Source organism: Condylura cristata, unplaced genomic scaffold, assembly GCF_000260355.1.
Source record: "Condylura cristata isolate star-nosed mole 26May11 unplaced genomic scaffold, ConCri1.0 scaffold00002, whole genome shotgun sequence".
Lineage (NCBI taxonomy): Eukaryota > Metazoa > Chordata > Mammalia > Eulipotyphla > Talpidae > Condylura > Condylura cristata.
In genome coordinates this window covers 24510945-24538901 of record NW_004567103.1, presented here as the reverse complement: position 1 = coordinate 24538901, position 27957 = coordinate 24510945, and the positions used below count along the sequence as shown (strand labels likewise).

The following is a 27957-nucleotide window of genomic DNA, read 5'->3' as shown; positions in this document are numbered from 1 at the left end:
GCCTATTCTTATTTCCAGTTACTGCAAATACCCAAACCTTAAGGATAGAAGATAACAAGTAAGTTGCAAGATGGCGACAAAAAGAGAAACTTCCTTCTAAGTTTCTTATTTAGTACAATTTCATTTTATCTGGTACACCTCAAACCACACCTGACTTCACTGGAACTCCATTCCCACCACTCCTCCCCACCACTACATATTTGGTGTAGCCCAAGTAAATACATCACCCACCTAAATTCTTTATGTACTCTAGAACCACATATATTCAGACACACTGGTGCTTAAAACGGTAAATTCTAGTTTAACTGCAGTTAAGACATTATATATGGTCGTAGGATAGTAAAAGTATTTCATCTCAGTCAATGTCTTAAAGAATTGTAAAGCAGGGCCCTCCCTGGTGGCACAGCAGGATAAAGCACAGCACTCAGAAGCTAACGCCACTTCAGCCTGAGTTCAATTCCCACCTGCCCCAAAATGACCCACATGGCGCGGCAGACCTCTCCTGACCCGCCCACTGCTCCCCTCAGCGGTGTACTTCGCCAATTAGCCTGTTCTGCTGCCCACTCTGTCTCTGGTGGATCCTCTCACTGCCCCTACACCTCTGGCCTGTACCCCAGTTCTGTATGCATAAATTAATAAATCTTTAAAAAAAAAAAAGAATTGTAAAGCAAGTAACTCTGAGCTAAGAGAAGCAAATGCATATATTTAAATAACTTTATCTGTATAAGGCAAAACAGCATCCATTTCTTCCTAAGAATCCAAATTTTAATGTCTATTTTGATGTCCAGGGCCCTCGGGTAGCCTAGGGGGTAAGTCTCAGAGCTATCACCACAAGAGCCCTCTGTTGACCTGAGTTCCATCCCATGTGAGGGAGGTGACTCACATGGCACAGCAGACCTCTCCTCTCTTGCCCACTGCTCCCCTTAGCCATGTATCTCAGTAGATCTGCCTGTTTTATCCCCCACTGTCTCTGGTGAATCCTCTCATCACCCACACCAAACTCTCCTATGCAAAAATAAATGAAATCTTAATAGTTAATTTGAGCAAACTGGACTGTCCTCATAGCCTCAATATTGAGAGCTGTACTGTCCACAAAGAAGCCACATGTAGCTAAAGTAAACTCTCCAATCACACTAGCCACATTTCAAGTTTTCAGTGTGATTGTAGAATTTACCACATTTCAGCGATAGGTGTCTACTACCATATTAGACAACACAAAGAATATTTTTGTTATCACAGAAAGGTCTATTGGATCTGCTAAGAGCCCTGAAAACTAATATAACTTGGTTTTGTCCCTCTGCATTTAAGAACCAACCACTCACAAAATTTTCCTAATCTTAGTCATATTAACTCTATCAAGGCAGTCTTGATAAATGTCTTTAACATCTCTTTCAATACTTATGAACTATCATAAAATGATCACTAAAGGAGATGAGAGCAATTTCACAAACAAAATACATAAAAGGATGTTAAAGCAAGCAGTATTTTCCCACAAATTTCCTTTAGCCCTATTCTACTTTCCTATGCACCAGCTGCAAGAAATATTTGCAGATTCCCTCAAATGTCTCATTAATGCTTCTAAGTTCTCTTTATATGTAATATATTCAATACTTTATTCAAAATTTTGTTTGAGATGATTCTGCCCAACTAATGTGTTCTGAGCACATTTAAGGTGAGCTCTAATTTGCTTTCTTCAGGAAATATACTTCTACAATGCAGAAGTCAAGCTGAATTTTTATTTTATATTGTTATTGAACTTAATAGCATTTTATGCTTATTTTTAACTCCCTGCTTTATGTCACATTAGAGAAAAATAAAAAGGTCAAAACACTGGCTAAGTAAATTTAAATGTTTTCCCAAACTTGTAACAGTCCTATTTGCACATTCATTCAGTCAGTAATGTTTATAATCAGATGTGAAAGTAGCATTTCAAATAACTCAATCAGGAACAGAACAACACTCAAGACAACCTTGTGGGAGAAATTACCATTATGACTTTATATCCTTCCTTCTCTTACAAACTGAGGATGTACAGTCAAACACCAAGTGTGACTATACTGTTACTCCTTTCCAAATCTGGTATTCTATTAAACTGTTGCTGGGAAATGTCTATTTTATGAGCACTACATCAGATGAACACATTTGTAAACAGTAATCAAAGCACACTGTGATACATTTAGGAGAATTTGGTAAACTAAAAATATTCCCCAGTAACTAAGCTCCACCTTAATGCTGAGTGCCTTCACAATACTCAGAGATGCAACAAAATGATGATACCAAACTACCTATTTTTGCATTCAGATAACTCAAATAGCCAATCAAATTTATTACTCAGTCCTGCAACTCCTAGAAATGAAGCTACTTCCTTCCTAGTCACATAATATGGTGAATGATAAAGCTAGCAATAGCCTAAAAATACTATCCTAGACTATAACTGTACTATGCGAATAATCTTTCAATTAGGGTTAGATACAGGAATTCACAAGGCATGTCAATTATTTTTAAAAAGATGAATTAATAGGGTGTTTAAGCTGTAAGTTCATAAAATGTGTTTGATATTTGACCTTTTTATCATGATTCTATTTGGGATAACATGAAATTGCATTATGAGTATGCATAGATAAGGTGAATTCTGTGATCAACTAAAGTGTCAAAAGAAAAAGCTAAGCACTCTAATAAGAACTTATTTTGGTATTTTAATTTTATATAAAGTTTAAATATTTTAGAAGGAACTAAAAAGAAAATAGACAAAATACACCCAACCTTAAGTAAACAGAAAACATTTTGAAAATTGTTAAAGGGTAAAATGAAATTATCAATATAAATCATTTGAGAAATTTTGTCGTGCCCATTTATTCAACATGATTGGGTAACTGTCATGTATATCACACTATACAGGAATGCCAAGTTGTTTGAAAAAAAGAACACTGAGTATTTAATAAAGTATTGCGACCTTAATGAAATCCTTGATTCAGAAGGCACTTTAGTTACTTTCAGTGCTTCAAATTCAAAGTCATAGTATCATCACTTACAGAACCAAAGAAAAAATTTATCTGTACCATGTACAAACAATGATATCCAGTACTACGCAAAAAAAGCCTTGTTTAGACATTCTTCTTTCTATACAATTAAAAATAAAGTGAACATTAGTACGATTTTTACAAATATTTTGTTTATTTTAATGAAGTTGGTACAATGTCCATTTAAAACCCATATCCCAGGCCAAAGAGTACAAATAAAATCAAAAGAGCAGTGTTCTGCTGCATACACTTCTGCATGAATAACTTTTAACTGCTAATGAAAACTTTTCTGGGATCTTCTGATAAGATTGTTCTTTAATCTTAAAATGCTTTCTCTTCAGTGAAGCCAGCTTTGGAGTTAGTCATTATTCTCACCACATCTGTTATCGCCAACCTGATATTCCTCTTCTTTTGGTCCAGGACCCTCAAACTTTAAAAGTAGCTTCAAGTTAAAGAAAGGTCATTTTCCTCAGTTCAGTTCTCTGAAAAACTTCCATCTCCCACTGAAAGTCACAGTCCAGGAGTGAAGTAATCACCTGCTAGAACTTCAGGGCTAATTGGAAAGTCATCATGAACACTCACGTCGGGCGATCTTATTTATCACAAGCCTGAAAATGAACAGTCCTGGAAAAGGTGGCCTCTCTGTACACACGTGTAATTTTTTTTTTAAAGGAGAGGGCAATATGAAGGGGGCTGAGGTTTGATCACCAAAAATCAGCACAATGAAAACAAACAATAATGAATGGGCACTAAAATTCAAATTACCAGGTGTTTTAAAGAGATGGGGTGCCAGTTTTCAATTCTGTTTTGAACACCACATTACAAAAGAACTATTTTTAAAAATAAAAAAGGATTAAGGGAAAAGAAAAAAAAAATAAAAAGAATATCTAAACCTTTGAATGACCCCCTGTTTGTTCCTGATAAACTTCAATCACATCTTCTTCCTCCATTCCCAGCTGTAAGAGAAAAGAAAAATGTTAGGATATAAAGGCACTATTTTTTTTAAAGATTTATTTTTTATTTATTTTTGCATATAAGAACTGGGGGTACAGGCCACAAGAGGAAGGGCGGAAAAGGATTCACCAGAGACAGAGTGGAAAACAGAACACACAGATTTACTGAAAATACACTGCGTGGGGTGGGTAGTGGGGGTGAGACAGGAGAGGTCCTGCCATGTGGGTGCCATGTGGGTTAGAACTCATGCTGCTGTGACTGGCAATGACTTTTACCCCTGAGTTACCAGGGAGGCCCCCAAGCACTACTTTTTAAATCGGCTATAATTAATTATGTGGCCATTATTTTTTAAAAGTACAAGACAATATAATGATCCACAGTTACACTCTTCTAAAAGAAGCCTGTTTACTTTAAAGAATAGAGAGAGGTACGTCTCTCCTGATTCTTCTATGAAGTCATCTTTACACTACATTAATTTTACTTCCTAATTTATTCACTATATAATAAAACCTTAAAATTTAAGGTACTTTTGGCAGACAGAGGAGCAGAACAGTCAAACGGACAAAGTACACTATAGAGGGGAGCAGTGGGCAGGTCAGGAGAGGTCTGCCGTGCCATGTGGGTCACCTCCAAGGCTTGGGACTGAACTCGCACTGAAGTGGCTGCAGCTTGCTTGCAGTGGTATACTTTAAGCAAACTGTTGTGCCACCAGGAAGGGCCCACTACAATTTATTTCTAAAGTGGTTTATTTTGTGATCTCTGACATAATAAAATTTTCTTTGATAATGACCACCCTTAATACAGAAAAGGTATCTATAATTGACTCTCATTCATCATCTCCAGTTTTAAAAAGTAGATTTTTCAAGCCATCCCTTCAAAGTTTGCAGGAAAACAAAAAGGGGGCCTTTTAAAAATAACTCTTACAGGGGCCTCCCTGGTGACATCCAGATTAAGAGTCAGCAATATGGAGCTGTCCGCAGCCACTGCAGCATAAATTCAATCCCTGGCCAGGGAGGTGACCCATATGGCACGGCAGACCTCTCCCGTCTCACCCATTGGTCCTCTCAGCAGCGTATTTCAGTCAATCTGCCTTGTTCTGCTCCCCACTCTGGCTCTGGTGAATCCTCTCATCTCTGCACCTCTGTACTGCACCCAGACCTTGTATGCATAAATAAATAACTCCTTAAAAAAAAAAACCTTTTACAGAACATGTAACTGCAGGAGATAATGTTAAGTGAAATAAGTCAGTAGGATCCTTTGTTTAGCTTAGCTCTGTTCTATATAAAGGGACACCATCCAGTATTTATCGTTCTCCTTTTAGCTTATCAGAGTCTTTCCAGCTCCGTACAAGTTGCTGCAAATGACAAGGACTTATCTATTTTGATTGCTAAGTAATATTCCATTCGGTATATATACCACATCTTTTTGATCCATTCATCTATTTAGGGCACTTAGGTTGTTTCGATATCTTGGCTGTTTCGATTTCTTGGCTATTGTAAATAGTGCTGCTGTAAATTAAGCATGAAGGTTTTTTAGTAGTTTGTTACCATAATATTTCCATTTGTCGTTAAAACTCATCAGGTCCATTGTTATAGGAAAGCTCTAAAAGAGTGTATCACTAGATTCTCTTAGGTTTATAGCATTATTTTGTCTACTTTTGAAAAACTATACTTTGCCAAGTCTGTATACATGATATAAATTAATCCTCTACAACTCTATATGATAGTTCCCTAGTTCTTCTGGTATCAATTCTGGTGAGAGGGAGAAAAAAATTAAAGCATAGGTAAGATTAGCAGGAAATGATGCATTTATAAAAAGGAGGCCCAGCTTGGCTTATTTTTTAAGAGTTCTCTGGAAAGAAAGATATCCTTCAATAGACTATTGTAGTAAAATAATTGTTAACTTACTGTCTACTCATCTATCATCCCACAAGTATATTTCAGTAAAGGCACAATGTACTAAATACTAATTTATTTTTTGGAAACATTTATAAGTTGTTTGAAAGCCAGTATTTTCAAATACCATATGATTTCACTCCTATGTGGAATATAAATAAACAAAAGAACAGACAAATCCAAACCAAACAAACCCCAGAAATACAATTGCAAACCTGAGGATACCAGAGGTGAATGGGGAGTAAAGGGGTTCGGAGGGCTCAATGTTCTATAGTACTACTGGTGTTGTAACATATATTTGTAGAAATGTGAAGAACCTATACCCCTAAAAGACACACAGTGCTGTAAAGCAATATTACCTTGATAAACACAACAGACAGTTTAAAAAAAAAAAAAGTTTGCTACTAATAAATTAAAAAATTCATGCAGAATTCAAAGTTTTTCTTGACTTAGAAATTATACTCACTTCTTTTGGAGTGTGATTATCAGCAATTCTCTGACCTTCAAAGAGAAACCTGAGTGAATTCATTGGAACTCCCTAAAAAGGTAAAAAAACACATACATATATATATACACACACAAATCTTAGAAGAGATAAAGGGAATTTTGATGCACAAAAAGCAAACATGAAAGCTTCAACAAAATACAAAGAACATAAAACTAGACAGTTTATTATACCATAATCAGCATTTACTGAATATCAAATATGTATCACTGTGCCAAATATTTTACATATGCAATCATAAATACGTACAACAATCCTGGAAGGTAGGTATTAACACTTTCTCATCTTAGAGCTAGGAATCTAAGGCTTAGAGTGGGTACAAGCTAGTCAATACTTCAAACGTGTTCCTAAGCTTATACTCTTAATCACTATTCTGTGCAACTTCTTAAATCTGTAAACCTATAGTAAGGATAAAATCAGAAACTGGGAGAGTATTCTCACTAATCTTCAAGCAAAACTGTATAAACAAAACTGATTTTAAACATGAAATCATAGATATTTGGCTAAAGCACAGTAGCTAGCAACATAAATTACAGTAAACTCTGAACAGCATCAATAGCACTGTAAGTATCATAAAAGACATTAAAACATTTCAATGTTTTATAATGTAATAACCACTCTGCAAATGATTCTAAATTAATGTCATAGTTTCATGATCTCCTTAAACCTAGTACCTTCAATTCTGACCAAAGTATAGTTTTCACTACAGTCCTGTGATTTGCCTCTTTGGTTTTGCAGTTTTCCCTCTATAATCAACACCCTAGTCTATAGTAGAGTGAAAGACTACCTTCCTTCAGAGTTGTGATAATTAAATTGCAATGCTGCTAAGTCCTACAGCAATGTAAGTGAGAATCCAATATGCTCCTTTATCTGGTGAACCTCATCAATTTAGTTCCCATCAGTATTAAAATGTGAGTTAGTCGAATCCAAATTTTTAAGATCTGACTTTTAACAATATCAAAATGAGAGGAGACAAATGTTTATTGTGTTACTTATCCCGGTGATCTCTTCCGGCAAAAGCAATTTTTATGTCAGTCAAAAATTTAAATTTGTAAAAAGTAAACCTTCTAAAAAGTAAAACCTGTAATACCCGAGTTAATTTTACATTATAGTTCATTATTTAATATAGTTCAATTATCACAAGATAGCTTGGCTGTCCCTACACATACAAACTCCAATTGCATTTATTAAAAGTTCTATTTTATCAATAATGATAATAGGTAACATTTATTGAGCTCTTTTAGGGCTTAACATTAAAAGCTTTCTGTGGGTCATCTTATTTCATCTTCATGAGGTAAGAACTGTAAAATCTCATTTTACTAACATGGAAGCAAGATATACAACTTGTCCTGCAGTGAGACCAAAGATAGAGCCCAGATTTGAATACAAGCAGAATGGAGCTAGTTATTGATCTAGTTACTAAGCTAATGATCTAGTTCACAAAGACCAGAATCTGTGGGGATTTACTAATATATTAGATATAAGATTTCTTTTTTTTTTTCCATAGAAAAACAAGGATGTAGGCCAGAGGTGTGGTACAGGGGATGGTAAAAGGATTCATCAGAGACAGAATGGGAGCAGAACAGACAAATCTACTAAAATACACTGTTGAGGGGAGCAGCGGGTGAGACAGGAAAGGTCTGCTACACCACGTATGGGTTAGCTCCCTGGGAATCAAACTCAGGCCACAGAGATGATAGTATTGAGTCTTGACCCCTATGCCATCAAGGAGGCCCTGGCCACCAAAGCCAAGGATAGAAAATTCCTTGATGTTAAAAATATAGGATGTAATTAATAGTGATCATTAGTACAAAAATAAACTAATAATATACATACTTAAACTTAACATATGGCTAAACACCCATGGTTAGAAACTGGTAATTTCATGGTTATCACCCAAACAAATTGCCTTTACTGATATACTGGTGAGCCATGGAGAGACATTTACATACCTACCTTTACAAATCTGAGTTACTTTCAAAATAATTTCACACATCTTAAGAATAAATTTTGACACAGGCCATAAAGGGGTAAAAGCAATGAAATGGAGTATAAACGGAGCTTGCTAACAGTGAGAATAGTCAAAGGTCATTCTTTTCTGACAAATCTTCCTTAAAAGAAAAATTAATGACACATACAGCACTGTATTCAATAACATACCATAATAATATAAAATAACAAACCTGTCTTTGACAGTACGATTCTTTAAGTTTCTTGAGATGTGTCGTCATTTTCACTTTGAAGTGAATCTCACTGCTATCCTAAGGAGATAAAAGAAGAAAAGTATCCCGCTTTATGTAAACTATATGCTTTGCTTGAACCAAATTATTTAATACTCTGTATGCTAACAAGACAATTATAAACTTTGTCACTCATATCCTACTAAAATATGCTTTTTAGCTTCCACACAGGTTTTACTACATCCACAAAGCTCCTGTATACTCATTTCAAAAGAAACCTAATAAAAAATATGAAGGTAATTTGTACATGTTAAAACCAGAAGTGGAAGCATCTATGTCAAAGAACACATTCCTTCTTAATTTCATGTCCATCCAATTTTCAAAATAAACTATCACAAACCAGATCCTCTTCAAAGCAACTCAAAACAAAAAAGTATCTCCCACACATAAACAGGCATCTCTAAAAGTGGTGAAACCAAGAGAGAAAAATATACCATAAAATAACAAACTGAGAAATTTATTCCTACTATGAAAAGTCCTCCTACAGTCTGGTTTTTCTCACTTAAACTGAAAAGAACCTGAATCAATTGAATTGGCTTATGAGACAATAGATTCTTCCTTCTGATTATCAAGCAAAATATCAAGCAACCATCAGAAAAGGAAAAAAAAAAGGCACTTCCATACTGCAAAATGTCAAAACCAGTATTTATGATCACACATCATATTCACAAATGTCTATTAGAGGAAGTTGCACATTTATAGTACCTTTTGACTATAAGAAAAACCAAGATTTTTCCCAATGGATAATTTCACAAACATAAAATTTTAAAAGCATACCTCACAACTATACTAACACATCACTTCCAGATAAATAAAAGAGCTAACTTTTTTTAATAATATAATAGGATATTTTTACATCATTTTTTTGTGCATTTTTCCATCTCAGTTGTAACCCCCTTGGGTTTCCCATCACCAAATCACCCATGGGCCATCACCATAGTCCAGTGCATTTCCCTCCCCCCATTGTTTCTGATCCCATTCCCCACCCCTTACCCCCCATAAAATTCCTCTGGTATATAGCTGCTCATTGTTATTTTCTCGCCTGGTCCGTTATACTCCTGTAGAAGAGCTAACTTTTTTTAAAAAAATTTTCTTGTAAGAGACAATTTTTCCCCCTAATCTTGACATTAGAAAATACTTGCTATAAATCAAGATTGTAACCTGGGAACCATTAACAAAAGATCGTTAAAGTTGAATTAATAAAACAAAGCACCACAAATGAGTTAAAAAGAGAGTGAAGGAAAATAGAACACCTATCACAGATATGAAAAATTAAGAAAATATAAAGAACACCCACAAATCAGTAATTCTCTTTTCTCAGTTCCTGAATGGACTATACTTTCAAGTGCTGCATAAACTTTCCAAACTCTACATTAAAATTCAAAATTTCTGCATAAATAAGGTAGCTCTTTTAAATTCTAATCACTCTAAGCCAGTAAGATAGTAATTTAAGATTCATTTATTTATACATACAAGAACTGGGGTACAAGTCAGAGGTGCGGGGGTTGGGGGGGTGGGGGAGGGGATGAGAAGATTCACCAGAGACAGAATAGGGAACAGAACAGGCAGATCTACTGAAATACACTGCTGAGAGCAGCAGGAGAGACAGGAGAGGTCTGCTGTGCCATGTGGACCAGCTCCCTGGCAGGGGATCACACTCATGCTGCAGTGGCTGAGAAGAGATAGCTTCCTAGTGCTGAAACATAACCCCTTGTGCCACTCCAATGATTTAGATTTGTTCCTGACTCCTTTCCATGGTATTTAACTCATGTTTGTTTGTTTGTTTTAGGTTCCAGAGACAGCTAAAAACACCCCATCTTTCACCTCCTAAGAAAGAATATAAGCCTCTCACAGTCTTTTCAGGATTCCTGACTACCACCTTATTATCTGGTATCCATAATTTATGCTTTGTCATAGAAAGAAAAGGTTTGGCTCAAAGGGGAGAGATACACCTCCTTACTCTTCTCAGAAGAATAACTACTAGATGAGTTTATTTCACCACCACTGTAAAAGCACAGAATTTGGGCCTTCCTGATGGCGCAAGGAGTTAAAACACAGCAATATGAAGCTATCCACAGCCTCTGCAGCATGAGATAGATCCCAGCCAGGGAAGTGACCCACATTGCACAGCAGACCTCTCTTGTGTCAGCCACTGCTCCCCTCAGCAGTGTATTTCAGTAGATATGCCTGCTCTGCTTTCCACTGTCTCTGGTGAATCCTCTCACCCCCTCTTTCCACCACAACCACTGGCACCTCTGGCCTCCACTACAGCTCTTGTGTGCATAATTAAAATAAATCTTTCTAAAAAGGAACAGAATTTTTTGAAAATCTAAGACCCTCGTTTCCTTTCTCCTATCCTACCAATATTTACACATACACACACAAAAAAAAAACCATGATTTTCTTACTTACTCTCTTCTTTCTCTACAAATGCAAACCAGACCAGACTGTAACATCAATCCTTTTCTTCCATCTCTTTCTAACCAAACACTAGTAACTTAGGAGAAAACATCTGGGTGGTAGAAACAATGCAAAATACAAGCAAATGATGGTCAGCCTTCATGGGATCTTGGGCTTTGCTGTGGTCTCAGATGTGTTTCTTAATCCTTTTAGGTGTAGTGGGGCTGGCTACCCCCTGCCGCCACCACCAAGAAGCTTTGGGTGCCAACCAATTACAAATGGGCACAGAGGGACAATAGAGTAAGTGCACACATATTAGCATAATTTCAGAGGTACTGACAATTTAAAAAATGATACCCACATCATCTTCCTCCAACAGGCGTATTAATAGTAAGTAAAATGCCATTTTGTCTTCCTTATGTAATTTTTGTACATCAGGAATTATTCACAAATGAAAGGGAAAAAAAAAATGAAACTTACCTGACCAATAACTTTGAGTTTAATGTATTCTCCTTCCTTCTTATCCCCCAAGTCCTCAGTTGAAGGTTTTGCCTCCTAAAGGAAAAGTAAATTTAGTTAAATTTAACTATTTTAATTACTCACTTATAAGTACCCATTACTTTCACTCAGAGTACAAAATCTGTACTTGAAAATACAAAGGGCATTTTGTGGTGGCACCACAGGTTAAAAGCATAGCACTATGAAGCTATCACTGCCACTGCAACACAAGTTCGCCAGGGAGGTGACCCATATGGCGTGGCAGACCTCTACAGACCCGCCTACTGCTCCCTTCAGCAGTGTGTTTCAGTCATTCTTCCTGTTCTGCTCCCTGCTCTGTCTCTGGTGAATCCTCTTAACCCAGCACCTCTGGCCTATACCCCAGTTTTGTATGTATAAATAAATAAATCTTTTTTAAAAAGAAAATACAAAGGGTATTTATCTCCTCTTGCCAGGAAATTAAGCATAAAATATCCTTAAATCAACTATAATCCCAAGCATCAGTTCACTAGATTAGATCAAGAAAAGTGGTCTGCTTAATTCAGCAGAACTATAATTTGCCTATCTTAACAAGTAACCTGGTGGTACTAAGATTCCTGGGCCAAACAACAGCCTAAATACTACTAGCCTATAGTCAACTTTTTCAGTGAAAGAAGTTCGTCTTCATGAAATTTTAACCAAACATTCCAAATCCAAGAGTGTTTTCTCTTTTTTTAAAAAAAAAAAAGATTTTATTTATACATACAGAAATGGGGTACAGGTCAGAGGTACTGGATTGGAGAGAAGATTCCCCAAAGACTGAGTGGGAAGCAGAACAGGCAGATCTACATAGTACACTGCTGAGGGGATCAGAGGGCGAGACAGGAGAAGTCTGCTCTGTCACGTAGGTCACCTCCGGGGCAGGGATCGAACTTGCACTGAAACAACCTTGGGTTGAGTTAGCTTTGCAATGCAGCGCTCCAACCTGCTGCGCCACCAAAGAAGGCCCCCAAGAGTATCTTCTCACATCCTATCATGAGAAGTTAACGGTTCCAATCACAAACTGTACTAAAAAAAAAAAAAAAAAAAAAAGCTATACTAAAAAGTGTAAACTAATATCAACTTGAGCAAAGTCTACTTAAGAAGGAAAATCAAGTAGTGTACTTTAGTCAAGTTTTATACACTTTAGAACAAGCCAGTTTCATGACATTTATTATTTTAGACTATTTGAAGCATTACATAAAATTTTACATAAGGGCCTTCCTGATGGCACAAAGGGTTAAATCTCAGCACTGAAGCTATCAGCAGCCACTGCTGTACAGCTTCAATCCTCCTCAGTCAGGGAGCTAACCCATAGGTGCAAAAGACCTCTCCGGTCGCACCCACTGCTCCCATCAGCAGTGAATTTCAGTCAGTCTGCCTGTTCTGCTCCCCACTCTGTCTCTGGTGAATCCTTTCAACCCTCACACCTCTGGCCTGTACCCCAGTACTTGTATGCATAAATAAACATATCTTTTTAAAAAATTAACGACATATTAAATTGGAGATCACTTTTAATATTAAGATAAAGACTACTGAAACAGTCTGACTTAGTGTGAATCCTTGCCTATTTTTCTTTCTGCATTTGGTTCAACATTTGCCAACTACCACATATTATGGCAGCAGACAAGATTAACCTTCTTTAGTAAGATAGTATTCCACCCAAAAACTAGAAAACTATCTTAAAATGTATCTCACCACCAAGATTCTATGAATTTGTATTCATAGTAAACAGTTACTTCTTCCTTTAACTATCTAGAGGGTAAGCACAGTTTATTCCTTGCAGTGAAGGGCTATATACAGCAACCAAGCCGCAAGGTTCTTTTTGACCTGGAAAAGGGGGTGTTAGGAATGTGTTTAGTTAGCACAAAGAAGGTAAGCAGTCCTCCCACCCCCTTCAGCAGTAGTGCATCTGTACAAGGGGAACGATGTGATCCCTAGTTCCTAAAGAGTTCTTCCCCTCCTCCAACCCACTGTTCACAGCACTTCAGACTCTCTAAAGCACAGCTTCACTGCGCTATCCCATCAGGAGGCATTACTAGCTTCCAGCACTTTTAAGGCCTAGAACTGCACACACTACATTCAGATCCTCCATTCCCAAGAGTTCAATTCTTATTCTTCTCCTACCATCTGTTTTACAATCTGAGGATTTGGTTAACTGGTCTATTTGCTGTTCCCCAAATATGTCTACTAGCATTCTTCAGCCTTCATGCTCCCCATCCACTTCCTTTATCTAGCCTTCCTCACTTCTCCTGAAATCATTTCACAGAAATCCACCCCACGATCTCTGAACAACAGTGTAACTTAACATTTCGACTGAGATTAATATTTCCCTTTGATGCTCCTATTTACAATTTTTTCATACCTTTCATAGCATTTGTCCTCATTTTAAAATACTCCTCTTTGTCCATCTCCTCTAGTCATTGTCCTCATCTTTTGTCTTCACAGTGAAATTCTTATAAAGAGTTATACAACCCAATACACTTGGCTTACAGTCCCCATTCCACTTGACACTTCTTGCTAAGATTACCAATTCAACTCTCATCACTAAATTCAGTTTCATATTTCTGCTCCTATACAATGACTTCTTCCTTCAAATCTCTCCACATTTGGTTTTCAAGATTCCATTCTCTCATCTTGGTCATTTCCTTAAATGCTGGCAATTCTGTGCCTTCAATCCTCTGCTTTTTTTCTTTATCTCCCTGGGTGACCCTTGATTCCAACTACCTCTTAGGTACCAATGACTCACCATCATTCTCTCCAACCTGATAATTTTTCTGAGTTTGACCTCATTTACCCAAGTGCTTGAATATCTCCATTTGAAGTCCCCCAGGCACCTCAATGTAAATGTCCAAAATGGAATGCATTTGTTCTAACTCCTGTTTGTGTGAAATTCCTCTTCCTGAAAACCAAAAAAAATTACAACACCTCCTGGATTCCAAATTACCACAAATGGTTATCACACTCAATGGGCCACAAGAGAAAACTCAGGGGTCATCACTGGTTCCTCTCCCTCTCTTCATCTCATATTTAATTATTCATCATTCTGACAATTCTCAAGTCTGTATCCCATTTTCTCCCTTCCACTGCTTTAGTTCAGGCACCTGTTGTTAATTAATATTATTCCAATAGCATATCAGATGCTAAAGACTGGCTGCCTTCAGTTAATTCTCCAAATCTACCACCAGAGTCATCTGTCTAAAATGCAATCTGATCAGCCCAGAACATATTCAAGGTTAAGTTCAAGCCGCTTAACTGACATACAATGGTGATTCATGTGTTAGCAGATCCCTGCCAAGCAATACAGGATTGGTCTCTCTTTTATATATACAGACAAATATGTGTGTGTGTTTGTGTGTGTGTGTATTGTTTGTATATTTGTATCACACCAAATTGAGTTCTTGTTGCATGCCTTATATATAATCTTTGTTTCTAGTCAAGCGCATCACATGGTTTAATAAACAAAAAAAAATCTATGTGTTCTGTGACAGCTTTGTATGTTTTCTCCCCTACAAGTTTACAAGGGATATATGGCAGAAGTTTTTACATCTTTATAATCATTGGAGTGCTAGAAAAATATTAAGCAATTATATAATGCCTGTTTTGAACTAAGGTGAAAAATATTTCCTACATCATGCCACAAAATCTTTTTCATTTGTCATATTTCTTTGCACAGTAATCCAAACAAAAAGTCCTTCAGTCTTTTATAGTCATAGGAATGAGATAATTTGCTTCAATTTCATAAGAGCATACTATACAGGGCTCTCCCTGTGGCATAAGTATTAAAGTGCAGCACTATGAAGCTATTCACAGCAGCACCAGTTTGATCCCCGGCCAGGGAGGTGACCCACATAGTATAGCAGACCTCCCCAATCTGGTCTTCTGCTCCCCTCAGTAGTGTATTTCAGTATATCTGCCTGTTCTGCTCCCCATACTGTCTTTGGTGAATCCTCTCACCATCCCTGCACCTCTGGCTTGTGTACATAAATAAATCTTTAAAATTTAAAAAAAGGAACATATTGTACAGGGTGGTCCCAGGAAAAGGGGAGGTTCAAGGTTCCCTGCCCCACCCAAAGGAGGGTAGAGCTGAGCAGAGAGAAGAAAGCTAGAGATGACTCTGGAAGGAAGCAGACTGAAAGTCAGAAGACCTGAGGGAGGCACATGGAGCTGAGAGACACATGAAGAAGCAGCTCTTGTTTCTTGGTACCAGACTGGGTGAAACGTGGGTGAGAGATCCCTGGGGAGGTTAACAATGACAACTTTTATCTTGATTTTGATTTTGCTCTTTTGCTTCCAGACTTGTCTGCTATATAACTGGGTGGAGTCCTCAGGAGAAAAGGACCCAGACCACATGGGGCAGGGAATCTGGAACATCTCCCTTTTCCTGGGGACCACCCTGTTACACAGCCATTTTTGACCCTTTTCTTTAAAACTTTTTTTATTTATTTATGCATACAAGAACTGGGATACAGGCGAGGTATGGAGGGTGAGAGGATTCACCAGAGACAAAGTCGGGAGCAGAACAGGCAGACTGAAATACACTGCTGCTGAGGGGCGCAGCAGGTGGGTCTGGAGAGGTCTGCCATGCCATGTGGGTCACCTCCCTGGTGGGGAATCAAACTCATGCTGCAGTAACTTCGGATAGCTTCATAGTCCTGTACTTTACCAGTTGCGTCACCAGGGAGGTTCCCAATTTCTGACCCTTTTTTATGGGTACCTCCCAGCAGGTGGCTTTAGACTTGTGGAGAGCTTTCAAGTCTTTCTTTGGGCCAATCCCATTGGGTGGACTTTTACCCACTAGAGGATGGGTAACTTTGGGTATTTGATTTAGAAACCATGTTCTGTTTTTCCTGTATTGCATACAAAATTCCTTTCCATTAAAGGTCTTACCTGTTTTGTCTTGATGCCAGATGACAGAACCTAGTTTAAAGCAGGCAAGTTTGGAGGTTTTGGGGTGCCCCTTTCCCTGCCCTGTAACAACATGAGAACTTGGATTTTAACCCCCCCATTTTCCCTTGTTGCTCCATTTTTGTGATTTCTAACAAACGCTGAACCACTACAGTGATGTCATTTGCATCACTTGTTTCAGTCTCATGTGTGCCTAATGCAGACATCCAATTTTTCATGTGTTCTTTTTTTTCCCTTTGTCAGTTAGTCTGGAAATGAGAAGATGTAAGACAAAAATGTTAAAAGTTTGTCTCTAATCTCACTGTATTTTGCATGCCTTTTTTCCCCCTATAAAAAAACAGCAACTGATAAGAGAAGGCATGGCATAGTAGTTATAAAATAGAAAAAGCAGTCGGCACTAGATGATCAAAGAAAAGAAAATAAAAAAATCCCAGAGAGGGCTGGGTGATTTGGCGGGAAAGAATACACAGCCCCCAGAAGACAGTGGTAACAAAAAGAACTAAATGTATGTACTAGATCAAAAAGAACTGGAAACCTCTCAATTTTCAGATCTATGTCATTCAGAGACTCATCCTAGAATCATGGTAATGGAATCATAAAGAAATTTATCAGGAATTGGGCACTATCAACTCTACTTTCCAAGAAATAAATGGAACTGCCTAGAAATACAAGATGGTTGGGTCTGGAAACAGAAAAGGAAAATAAACTTCATTATTCGTACAGGATTGTTATGGTAGCATTTCAAAGTCAAAAGGATAAGAACTTTGCTTAGAATAAGTACTCTGGCAACCAGAGTTGCCAGACAACACAATTTAATCATACTTAACTACCCCTAGTCTGTCACTTCCAGTTGTATAAGGACTATTCATTCTTCTGCAAGAGGGAGGATTTGGGAAAACTCAAAAGCAAAGAATACTTTTACTATCTTATATTCTGTTCATTTTTTAAGGTGTAGTAACAGTATCCTAACTATGTTAAAAGAAGAAGTCTTCTTTCAGAAATACATACTGAAAAATTTACAGATTAATGACATAATATATAGGACTGGCATCAATATAGTGTATTAAAGAGTGGAGTAGGGTTGTGTAAATTAAATAAGATAGGCAATAAGATGAGTACATGGGCAAATTTACAAATACATTAAAAGTTTTCATAAACAGGGCCCTCTCTGGTGGGACAGCAGGTTAAAGCACAGCACTAAGAAGCTAAAGCCACCTGGCATGAGTTCGATCCCTGCCCTGGAGGTGATCCACAAGGCGTGGCAGACCTCTCCTGACACTCCTGCTGCCCCCCTTAGCAGTGTACTTTGTCAGTCGGCCTGTTCTGCTCCCCACTCTGTCTCTGGTGAAGCCTCTCACCACCCCTGCACCCCAGTTCTGTATACATAAATAAATCTTTAAAAAAAAAAACTTTTCATAAACATTTCACAAAAATGCATTCAATCTTCCAAAATTTCTGTAGTTACTACAAAATTCTACAGCATTCTATTTCTGAATGAAGAAAGCTCAACAGGGATTTTAAAACTGGATAATACTTACTAGATTTATATTTTAAAGATATAGCATACAAGAATTGGGGTGCAGGCCAGAGGTGTGGAAAGGATTCACCAGAGACAGAGTGGGGAACAGAGCAGGCAGACTGACTGAAATACACTGCTGAGGAGAGCAGCTGCTGAGACAGGAGAGGTCTGCTGTACCATGTGGGTCACCTCCCAGGCCTGGCAGATTGAACTCATGCTACAGTAGCTGCAGAAGCTGCAGACAGCTTTACAGTGCTGTGTTTCAACCCCTTGAGCCACAGAGTCTCAATACCTCTTAGATTATAAGATAGGAGCTCTTCAATTACAAATTCATCTATCTCCCTCATATTTTAATGAAAGCATCACAATTCTAAAAACACAAAAAATACAAACACATTTTCATTTTTATGTTCAAACATAACGAGACAGTAGTAGAAATTTGTAGAACTGACAGTATTTAGCATTTACATCTATAATTTCCGAGGTTTGAATCAAGCTGCCAAGATACTGGATACTCTATGAATTTATATTCAACTGCAGAATTGTAGTTAAAAACTAATAGGCACAGACTCTCCCTGGTTAAACAGATTAAAGCTCGGCGTACAAAGCTAAAGTCGGTAGCTTCAGCACAAGTTTGATCCCCAGCCAGGGAACTGACGGACACAGTGCGGTAGACCTCTCCTGAACTGCCCGCTGCTTTCCTCCACATGTACTTCATCAATCTGCCTGCTCTGCTCCCCACTCTGTCTCTGGTGAATCCTCTCACCCCCTACACCTCTGCCCTGTACCCCAGTTCTGTATGCAAAAGTAAATAAATCTTAATTAAAAAAAAGGAAGGAGAAAAGTTACATATTTATTTAAAAGCAAACAAAAAGTAATAGGCACAGGGTCTTCCTGGTGGCACAGGGATTAAAGTCAGTACTATCAAGTTATCAGTAGCCACTGAAGCATGAGTTCCATCCCCCGCCAGGAATTGACCCACAAGGTGCAGAAGACCTCTGGTCTGCCACTGCTCCCCTTAGCATTGTATTTCAGTAGATCCACCTGTTCTGCTCCCTACTCTGTCTCTTTTGAATCGTCTCACCCCCTGCACCTCTGGCCTACACGTTAGGTCTTGTAAGCATAAGTAAATAAGCCTTTAAAAAAAAAAAAAAAACTAACAGGCACATACAACATAAAACTTTTCAAGAACTGAAAATAGGGTTTTATAGACCCTATTCTCTGAGACAAAACAATGGTCCTATACAAAACATGGATCAAACTGACATGATCATCCAAAAGTACCAGCATATACATTTTGATACGGCAAACATATTACCTACCTGAAATCTTTTTTTCCCCTTCTTCCTTTACAAAGGGAAGCCTAAATTTGCCCAGCTATAAAACATTTCTAGGCATCTCTCATGGCCACAGGACACAGTGCTGACTAAGGGGATAGAAGGTAACATACCTTCCTTTCGGTGTACTGTTTTCTCTCTGCCCCATCCATTCTCCTGATTTAAACAAAAATACAAAGTAACCCTCTGTTTAGCATGAAAGCATTATGAAGCTGCCCTGCCTGCCATTAACTATATCTGTATTTCTTGTTTATAAGAAAAACTGCAAATTTTTTTAACCTACTATACCTTAAACTGTCTTTTATTCAGTACAAAAGCAATCAAACTGACATATAAGAGATATTATACAAATAATATTTGGTTTATATTTAAAGCAGGTCCTAGAAAATTACTTACCTGTGCATCAAAAACAAAAGGAATAATTTGTGGTACAGTCACACAATGGAATGTAATATGGCAACAAGATTTAACAACATATAAATACATGCAATGACATGAACAAATCTTCAAAGAATGCTGAGCAAAAAAAAAAAGTCAGAAACAGTACAAGTACTACTCCACTTATAAAATATATAAAAACAGGTAAAAATAATCTGAATTAAAAGAATGATGTGTGTGTGTGTGTGTGTGTGTAATGTATTGGCAGACCTACTGAAATACACTGCTAAAGGGAGCAGCGGGCACAACAGGAGAGGTCTGCTACTCCATATGTGAGTCAGCTCCCTGTCCAAAGATAGAAATCAGCTTGCAGAGGTGATAGCACTGAGCCTTAGGCCCTATGCCACCAGGGACACCAGGAGAATGGTTCTTATCTGGATACTGGCTACACAATGTGATCAGTTTGTGAAAATTCAGTCCACTGCACATTGATGTGCACTTTTCTTTCTGTAAATTTTACTTTTAAGTAAAGCTTTTAAAAATACTAGGTCTACATCTTGAGAACTATGAGCCCAAAAAACAGAACTTCTTTTCTTTCTGATTCTCAGTAGTTCGGTAAAGATAACTGAATGGAAAAAGAGTAGTCAAAATACAAAAGTATAACAAATACAACATGTCTTTAAATAAACAGGAATCATGTTGCAGGAATAGCCAAAATTTTACATGTAAAACTAAGGTGTTCAATAATGCAATCTGTGTGAATTTAACCACATGACATTTTAGAAGCATAGTGTCAGAGAATTCTCTACCCCAAAAAATTTTTTCAAAAAATTCCAAAATGGGATGTTAAATGACTTGAGAAAATTATCCATAAAAATCCTTCAGGACAGAAGTAGTAAGTGATTCCATAGTGGAGATAGTCACCAGGTCTATTGCTAATAGAAGTAAAGATAAGAAGGTATACAGAAACATCATAAAAGGAAAACACTCCGTGACAACTACCCCTTCCCTATAACAACATATGAAAATTGAAAAATAGTATCTGCTGCCTAATGTTTTTGAGACAGCCTTTCAAACTGAGGGCCGAGATCAAACATATAGTCACTGAATACTTGTTAAATGGATGAATCTGACCACTCATTCCTCAAAAGAAATGTTCACTAAGTTTCAGCCACTGTGCTAGACACTTACAAAGATATTAAAAGAAAGTCTGATTCCTGACACTTGAAAAGCAGGAAGTTCAACAAAGGCACATAAGTAAGTGTAACCCTCAGAGACAATCTAGTTGTCATGTGGGCTAAAGGGTGTCAAAACATATCTGACAACTGTTTTACAATTTTGAAATATGAACTATCCAACTAATCTTCATGAGTATTCTATTCATAACAATATATTCAGTTTTCAAATACTATTAACATTGTTTAGATGACATCTTCTTTGAAATGTTTTATTATGCTTGCAACATCCATTAGCAGCACCTCACACATCAGAGAGAAGATACAATAGAATATATCACTCCTCTCCCAGGGCAAGCAATACTGATTTTATGTATCATTACATGTTCAAACCATAGCTACAGTTTAACAGTTATTCTATAATATAAACAGTATTATACCCAATTCTAGATTTTATTGTTTACCCAATTCATTATATTCTCCTGCTCTCAAAATAACAGCGAACTCAACAATGTGAGATAGGTATGAAGAACACTGAAGGGAAATTCTGGACAGGAGGAATACAATTAACATGATTACAAATAACTGTAGGGCCCTCCCTAGTGGCCCAGGGGGTTAACCGGCAGCACTGCAAGCTAGCTGCAACTCTTCATTACAAGTTCAATCCCAGCCCTAGAGGTGATCCATATGGCGTGGCAGACCTCTCCTGCCTTGCCCACTGCTCCCCTCAGCAGTGTACCTCGTCAATCTGCCTGTTCTGCTCCCCACTCTGTCTCTGGTGAATCCTCTCACCGCCCCTGCTCCTCTGACCTTTACCCATTCTGTATGAATAAATAAATACATAAACCTTTTTAAAAAAATTTTTTAATTGTTACACTTCCTACTTTAAAATGAATTCTAAATGTCTTTCCCTTGAATTTGGGAAAGCATTAGTGATTTACTCTAGGGAAAGAAGTAACTTCCTAGCCTTGGAATAAATCTCCCAGAAGGTTCCCCCAAGAAGACTTGCAGTTTCCACCTAGGTTCTCTGGGAACACTGTCTCTATAAACCTTAAGACTTAGCTGCCATAAGGCTGAATACCGTGGGGTCCCTTATAGGACATGTGGTCCTCTTTAAGATGCCCACTAGACCATTAGTCTACACCAAAAGAGCCACGCGTCCTTCCTCTTGAAAAAGTCAGACATACTATAAAGTCTTTATGGCAACATTTTCATTGGCCATTTTACATAGCTGTTTGACCAAGCTATATAAATCCTCCTTTCAAATCCCACCCTTACCCAACTACCCAGTCATATTAGGTGAAATACTCAGTGACATATTAAAGCACCACTCATCTCAAGATCCCATCAACTTTTTGTCCCTTTCATCTCTCTAGGACATCCTAAGTAAGCATAGTTAATATAAATCCAGCTCTTCTGCAAGATTTAAACCCTGACCCATCTACCTAAACCCATATGGCATAACCTCCTAGCATTCTCAGACAACAATATTGGGACCAAGAAAACACGATAGTATTTTTTATATAATAATCCTGTAAACTAAAAATATTAGTAAAGTTTATGGGCTATTTTAACCCAGAGGCATTTTCTAAGCATGGATATTTGTGATAGGACTAAATTTCAAGGATGGGGCCCTCCCTAGTGGCACACCAGGTTAAAGCATAGCACTAAGAAGCTAAAGCCACTTCAGTATGAGTTCAATCCCACAGCTCGAAGACCTCTCCTTACCACCTGCTGCTCCCCTCAGCAGTGTACTCCCTCAGTCAGCCTGTTCTGCTCCCCACTCTGTCTCTGGTGAATCCTTTCACTGCCCCTGCACCTCTGGCCTGTACCCCAGTTCTGTATGCATGAATAAATAATTCCTTTAAAAAAAATAAATTTCAAGGACTTCTTGGCAGGGATATTAAGGACCTCCTTAGTGCAAATCAAGTGTTATCAATGAATGTTTTGGACCTGACCAAATATCGAAGACATTCTGGGCTGTATCAAAGGTCCACTAATCCCTAAGATGTCCTCCATTCTGTAAGTCCACTCAGGGATGCCATCTGGCAGAAGACTAAAACACCAACAAGAAATAATGAGTCCAATTCATAGAATCCGAACCAAATTGCAAATTTACCAGTGAAATACAAAACTGTTGTTTTAATCACCAAGTTTTGAGGTAGTCTTTTAGGTACCAATATATGACCAGGATTACATAATGCTTCCAAGTTCCTGACTAAAGAAAAAAGGAAAGCATTTGTTTGCTCCTTTGCTCTCTCACTCTCACTCGCTAGCTCTCTCTGGTCAGCAGGGAAAAACAAACCTTGTTAGATTGATGGCTTTGATGATTTTAGTATAGAAAACAAACAAAAAACAAAACAAAAGAGCTATGAACTTGAATTAAAGGGAAAAGATTGTTACAAATTATCCTTACCAATTTGATATTACATTTCAGGTTTCACATCTAGATCTATATAAATGCTTAGTTTTGTTCACAATGAGATTAATTTAAAGAAGAGCACCAGAATAGAACTGTTATTACTTAAAGGATAATTCTTAACATTTTTGAGGAAAGAGATATTTATCCCATGCTCAAACACTCCATATGACTTCAGTGGATTTGTAGAGCCTCAGGTTTTGAACCTGTTTCAGAGAATTATTCAATAACAGTCCACAAATCCAATGGCCAATTCTAGAACTGTTAAAATTATAAGATAGTGTTTCACTCAATCTCTAAAAATAATCACTTTTTTATTACTAAATGGAAAGTCTAACAAGTTAAGTCTTGCAAGATTCTAATGTCAACCAAGTTTTACTCAATTTCAATACTTTAACACCTTAACAATAACCTCCTGAGAGCTACCACCAAGAACACATCACTGTAAAAGAGAATGATTTAAATCAAGACTGTCTTTTGGAGGTAGTGGTTCAGTCTCATATTGCTGATATTACATAGCAATAACTTGAGATTCTTACTGTTGTTCATGAACCTCACAAGAATTTATTTTCATACCTCTTTAAATCTTTAGCACCGAAATTGTACTAGCTCCTGATTATTTATTTATGCATGTAGAACTGGTGTACAGGCCAGAGGTGTAGGGTGGTGAGAGGATTCACCAGAGACAGAGTAGACCAGGCCCATTGATGAAGTACACCGCTGAGGGGAGCAGTTTGTGCATCAGGAGATGTCTGCCGCACCATGTGGGGAACCTCCCTGGCAGGGAACTGAAATTGTGCTGAAGCGGCTTTAGCTTCATAGTGCAGTGCTTTAACTGGCTGTGCCACCAAGGAGGGCCCAGCTCCTGATTATTAATCTTGATGCTGAGGCCCTCCCTGGTGGCGCAGCGGGTTAAAGCACAGCACTAAGAAGCTAAAGCCACTTCCGCATGTTCGATTCCCCCCTGCCCAGGAAGGTGACCACATGGCATGGCAGACCTCTCCTGACCCACTCGCTGCTCCCCTCAGCAGTGTACTTCATAGATCTGCCTGTTCTGCTCCCTACTATGTCTCTGGTGAAGCCTCTCGCCACCCCTGAGCCTCTGGCCTGTACCCCAGTTCTGTATGCACAAATAAATATTTTTTTAAAAATGCTAATCATGATGCTGGTAAATCAGACTAGAATAGTGCACAAACATTTTGTTCTGGGGACTTATACTCTTAAAAATTACTTAAAATACATTAAAGCTTGTGTTAGCTTCGGTATATCTACTGAGATTTACATTATGCCATAGTGAACCTAAAAAACATTTTTAATATTAATTCACTCTAAAATAACATTAGGGCATCCCTGGTGATGGAGGGGTTAAAGTCTCAGCACTAGCAAGCTATCACCAGCCACTGCAGCATGAGTTCAATCCCCAGCCCAGGGAGCTAACCCACATGGAGCAGCAAATCTCTTGTCTTGCCCACTGCTCCCTTTAGCAGGGTATTTCAGTAGATCTGTCTGTTCTGCTCCCCACTGTCTCTGGTGAATCCCATCATCCCCCTCCACCACCTCTGGCCTACACCCCAGTTCTTGTATGCATAAATAAACAACAGTAAATCTTTAAAATAACAATAAACTCACTACATATGAAGAAGCACTATTTTTATTGATATTTTCCAAAACAAAGCCAGTGAAAAGTGGCACTTTTTGCAAATCTCTTTACTGTCTGCCTTACTGTTAAGCAACTGGATTTTCATATCTGCTGCTCCATTTCAATCTACTGTGATATAACAGGCCATATTAATCGTTAGAAAGCACCAATGAATACTGAGGGCAGACAGTGATAAAGACAAAAAAATAAGGTCCCAATAGTACCATGAAACAGTTTGGTCTTGAGGATCTCCTAAAAAGAATCTCAAGAACCTCTGGCCCTTCATGACTTCCTTAAATGGTCTGATTTCAAACTGGAACAATAAATTTTATAATTTATAATTCTTTCTGTAAACTGCTCTTTCATCAGACTACAGCAAATTTCAACATGCTTCCTAGCCACTTCTGAGCATCAAAATAAAATGCTGATGAAACTAACATTTACACCTGTTCTTTCCTCCCTAGTAGCCAAGTAAACAACTATCCAGGGAGATACTTATAGCACCATTCCCATACCAATTTGGGAATTAATCCAGACTGTTAGTAAGAACATCCATCCAAAGCTAATCTAGGTTATGACTGAGTTTTAAAATCTATAAATGTACATTTTGCACAATAAAACTCCTCTTTAAAAGCCTCACCTGCTCTTACCAAGTGATACAAAACTGGGTTAAATGTCAAGAGAATAAATGTGTTAAGTTTTAAAGTTCAAGAACACAATGGAAAATTTTTCTAGATAAGTATCACTAAACAAACAAAAGGTCCTAAAATACCTCTAAAAAGTCAAAGTCATCTGCGCAAACAAAATAAAAGACTAACAAAAACTGGCCATGAACATGACTGACTAAAAAAGGATGAGAAAGAAAAACTTACCTCAGAAAATAGAACAATCCTAATTGACTGAATATCCCAAGTAAATTCTTACTATTACCACTGAGATGCAGCACTTTCCCATAATAGGCAGCTTTCCGCAACGATCTGCAACTGTTCTGCATACATTAAGTCTTTCTACCCTTGTCCTCAAGAGTATCGGTTATCTTAAGGTTAATGCCCAGATTAAATGTTTCTGTTGCTCTAGCGTCTTGCTCTACTTTGTTTCTTCGCTATTCTGAGTGCTCTCTTACAACTGGAGAGTTGCTGAACCAATCCCGAGTAAGAAAAGGGAAAGTACAAGAAGAGAGGCAACAGCTCCGCACCCCCACACTTAAAATAACAGAGCAGAGCAGGGGCGGCCAGCCCCTAGCAGCAATCCGACGTGAAAGCAGAGCCTTCCAGGTTCCCAGCAACACCAGACAACATCTCCCTCCCGCTTCGCCCCCACAACCCCACTCCCAGGCTATCCAAAGACAGAGAACCAAAAAGTAAGAGTCCACCAGCTTTTCCGGGCCACGGATCCTCCCGGGCAGGGATTTTTCTCCCGTTACATAACCCGGGCCTAGGGCCCTGCTTCTGCAATCAGTCCTCCGGAGAGGGAGGAGGAGGGGTTCCCCAGAGACCCTTTTAGCGAGATGGTAGCTGGGCTCTGCACCTGGTCGACCCGGGAGAAAGAATGGGGGCGACCTAAGGGAGGCCGCGACCGGAGGTGCTGGGGCACAGAGGTGATGAACGAGCTTGAAAAGGGCAGGGCGGCTCCCGGAGGCCCGCGGCAGACCCCAGCGTCCCCAGCACTAGTCCACTCCCCTCCCTCGCCGCCGAGTTACCACTGGCCGCCCCCTCCCCCATTCTGCGCTCCCCTCCCCCCCTTTCCATCCCCCCTTCACCCCGGCCCCAGCCGAGCGACAGGCGGACATGCCCAGGATGGCTCCGGCCACCGCCATCGGACGACTCCGAGGCCCATACCTGGTCAGACATGGTGACGGCGGCTTCACCCCGGGTCTCCGCACAGCAGCGGCCTCGGGCAGGCACAACCTCGCTCCGGGGTTTACAAATCCGTCTCTCTTCCCCACAGCACAACACCACGGCTGGAGGGACTTCCGCTACGCCTCACGTCACTTCCGGTACGCATGGGGGAGGAGGGTTGGAGAAAAGAGGAAAGATGAGGCGGGAAAACGGGTGGGGGAGCAGTCTGGAAGCGGGAGGCACCGGATTGCGTTGCTGCTGCTCCGGAGAGTGAATTAACAAGTCTTCTCCGCGACTCGGAGGTCCTGGCCCTGCATCTCAACTCGTGCCCATCCCCCCAGGAGGGAGAGTTCCGGGTCTCCGGTCCCGGAGTTTGGAATTGTAGAGAACGCCCAGACTCCTCCCTCTTCGACACCTTGCGTGTCTCTGAACGCCGAGCCAAGACACTTCTTTTGTCTCCTCCTGGCCTAGCTCCTAAACCTCCCTAAGTAAATTATAGTGAATGTCGCTTCTTCTTACTTAAGTTAACATTTTTATTTAACCAGTTCTCTTCCACCACTCCTCTCACCAACAAACACATGACCTTGATTAAAAAAATAAAAAGAGCAAAACAACCATCCCATTGGATACAGTCTTTACAGTTACTCAGGAAAAGACCGCTGCTGAAACTGTTGGAGGGTAAGAAGCTAATTCACATACTGGGATTCTTTGATTTGAGTTTAGGACCGATCCTTCTATGAGTTCTTCAATAAAATACGATAGTCTACTGGCATAAGATAAGGATATAAACAATTGAAATTACAGAACTAATCAATAAACGCTCACAAGAATGCCAAGACAATTTCAGTGATGAAACTTTTCAATAAATATTACTGAGATAACTGGATCGCCCACACCCAAAAGGAATTTGAATCACTACCTAACAACTTAAAATTTTAACTTAAAAGAGATCAATTGATTAGCATTGCTGGGTCAAATACATATATTTTTATATTAGCAAGTGATATTACCCTAAGACATCACTAAACCTACCTATTTTCTCACTCCATTCTTGAACTTTATTCCCTAAACTCCCAGCCCCAAGCCTTAATGTTGATGAAAATTTGGTTAATAGACTACATGGGGTTTTGTTAAAAGCTAAAAATGAAAAAAACAATTTTGGCATCAAAATGTATGTTTCCAGAAAAGTTAGGGGGCCATAGTGATTACAAGGA

At 38.7% G+C, this 27957-nt stretch overlaps 1 protein-coding gene across 1 annotated transcript; it reads right to left on the bottom strand.

Annotated features, from left to right (window-relative positions):
- Positions 1-3153: 3153 nt before the first annotated feature.
- SUMO1 (small ubiquitin-like modifier 1) lies at positions 3154-26900 on the bottom strand. Its single transcript, XM_004674381.2, has 5 exons — positions 26744-26900; positions 11495-11569; positions 8558-8635; positions 6336-6407; positions 3154-3976 (listed from the first exon to the last, which is right to left on the bottom strand). Exons 1-5 carry the CDS (start codon positions 26753-26755, stop codon positions 3908-3910), a joined length of 306 nt encoding a protein of 101 aa, XP_004674438.1. The 5' UTR covers positions 26756-26900; the 3' UTR covers positions 3154-3907.
- Positions 26901-27957: the final 1057 nt, after the last annotated feature.

Bases quoted from the DNA above. Each gene is read 5' to 3' on its own strand.
- SUMO1 (XM_004674381.2), bottom strand. The intron at 6,408-8,557 runs GTTTGTTATTTT...TTACCTTTTTAG, and splicing joins AATCGTACTGTCAAAGACAG to GGAGTTCCAATGAATTCACT. The intron at 3,977-6,335 runs GTGAGTATAATT...TTTCTCTTACAG, and splicing joins ATAATCACACTCCAAAAGAA to CTGGGAATGGAGGAAGAAGA.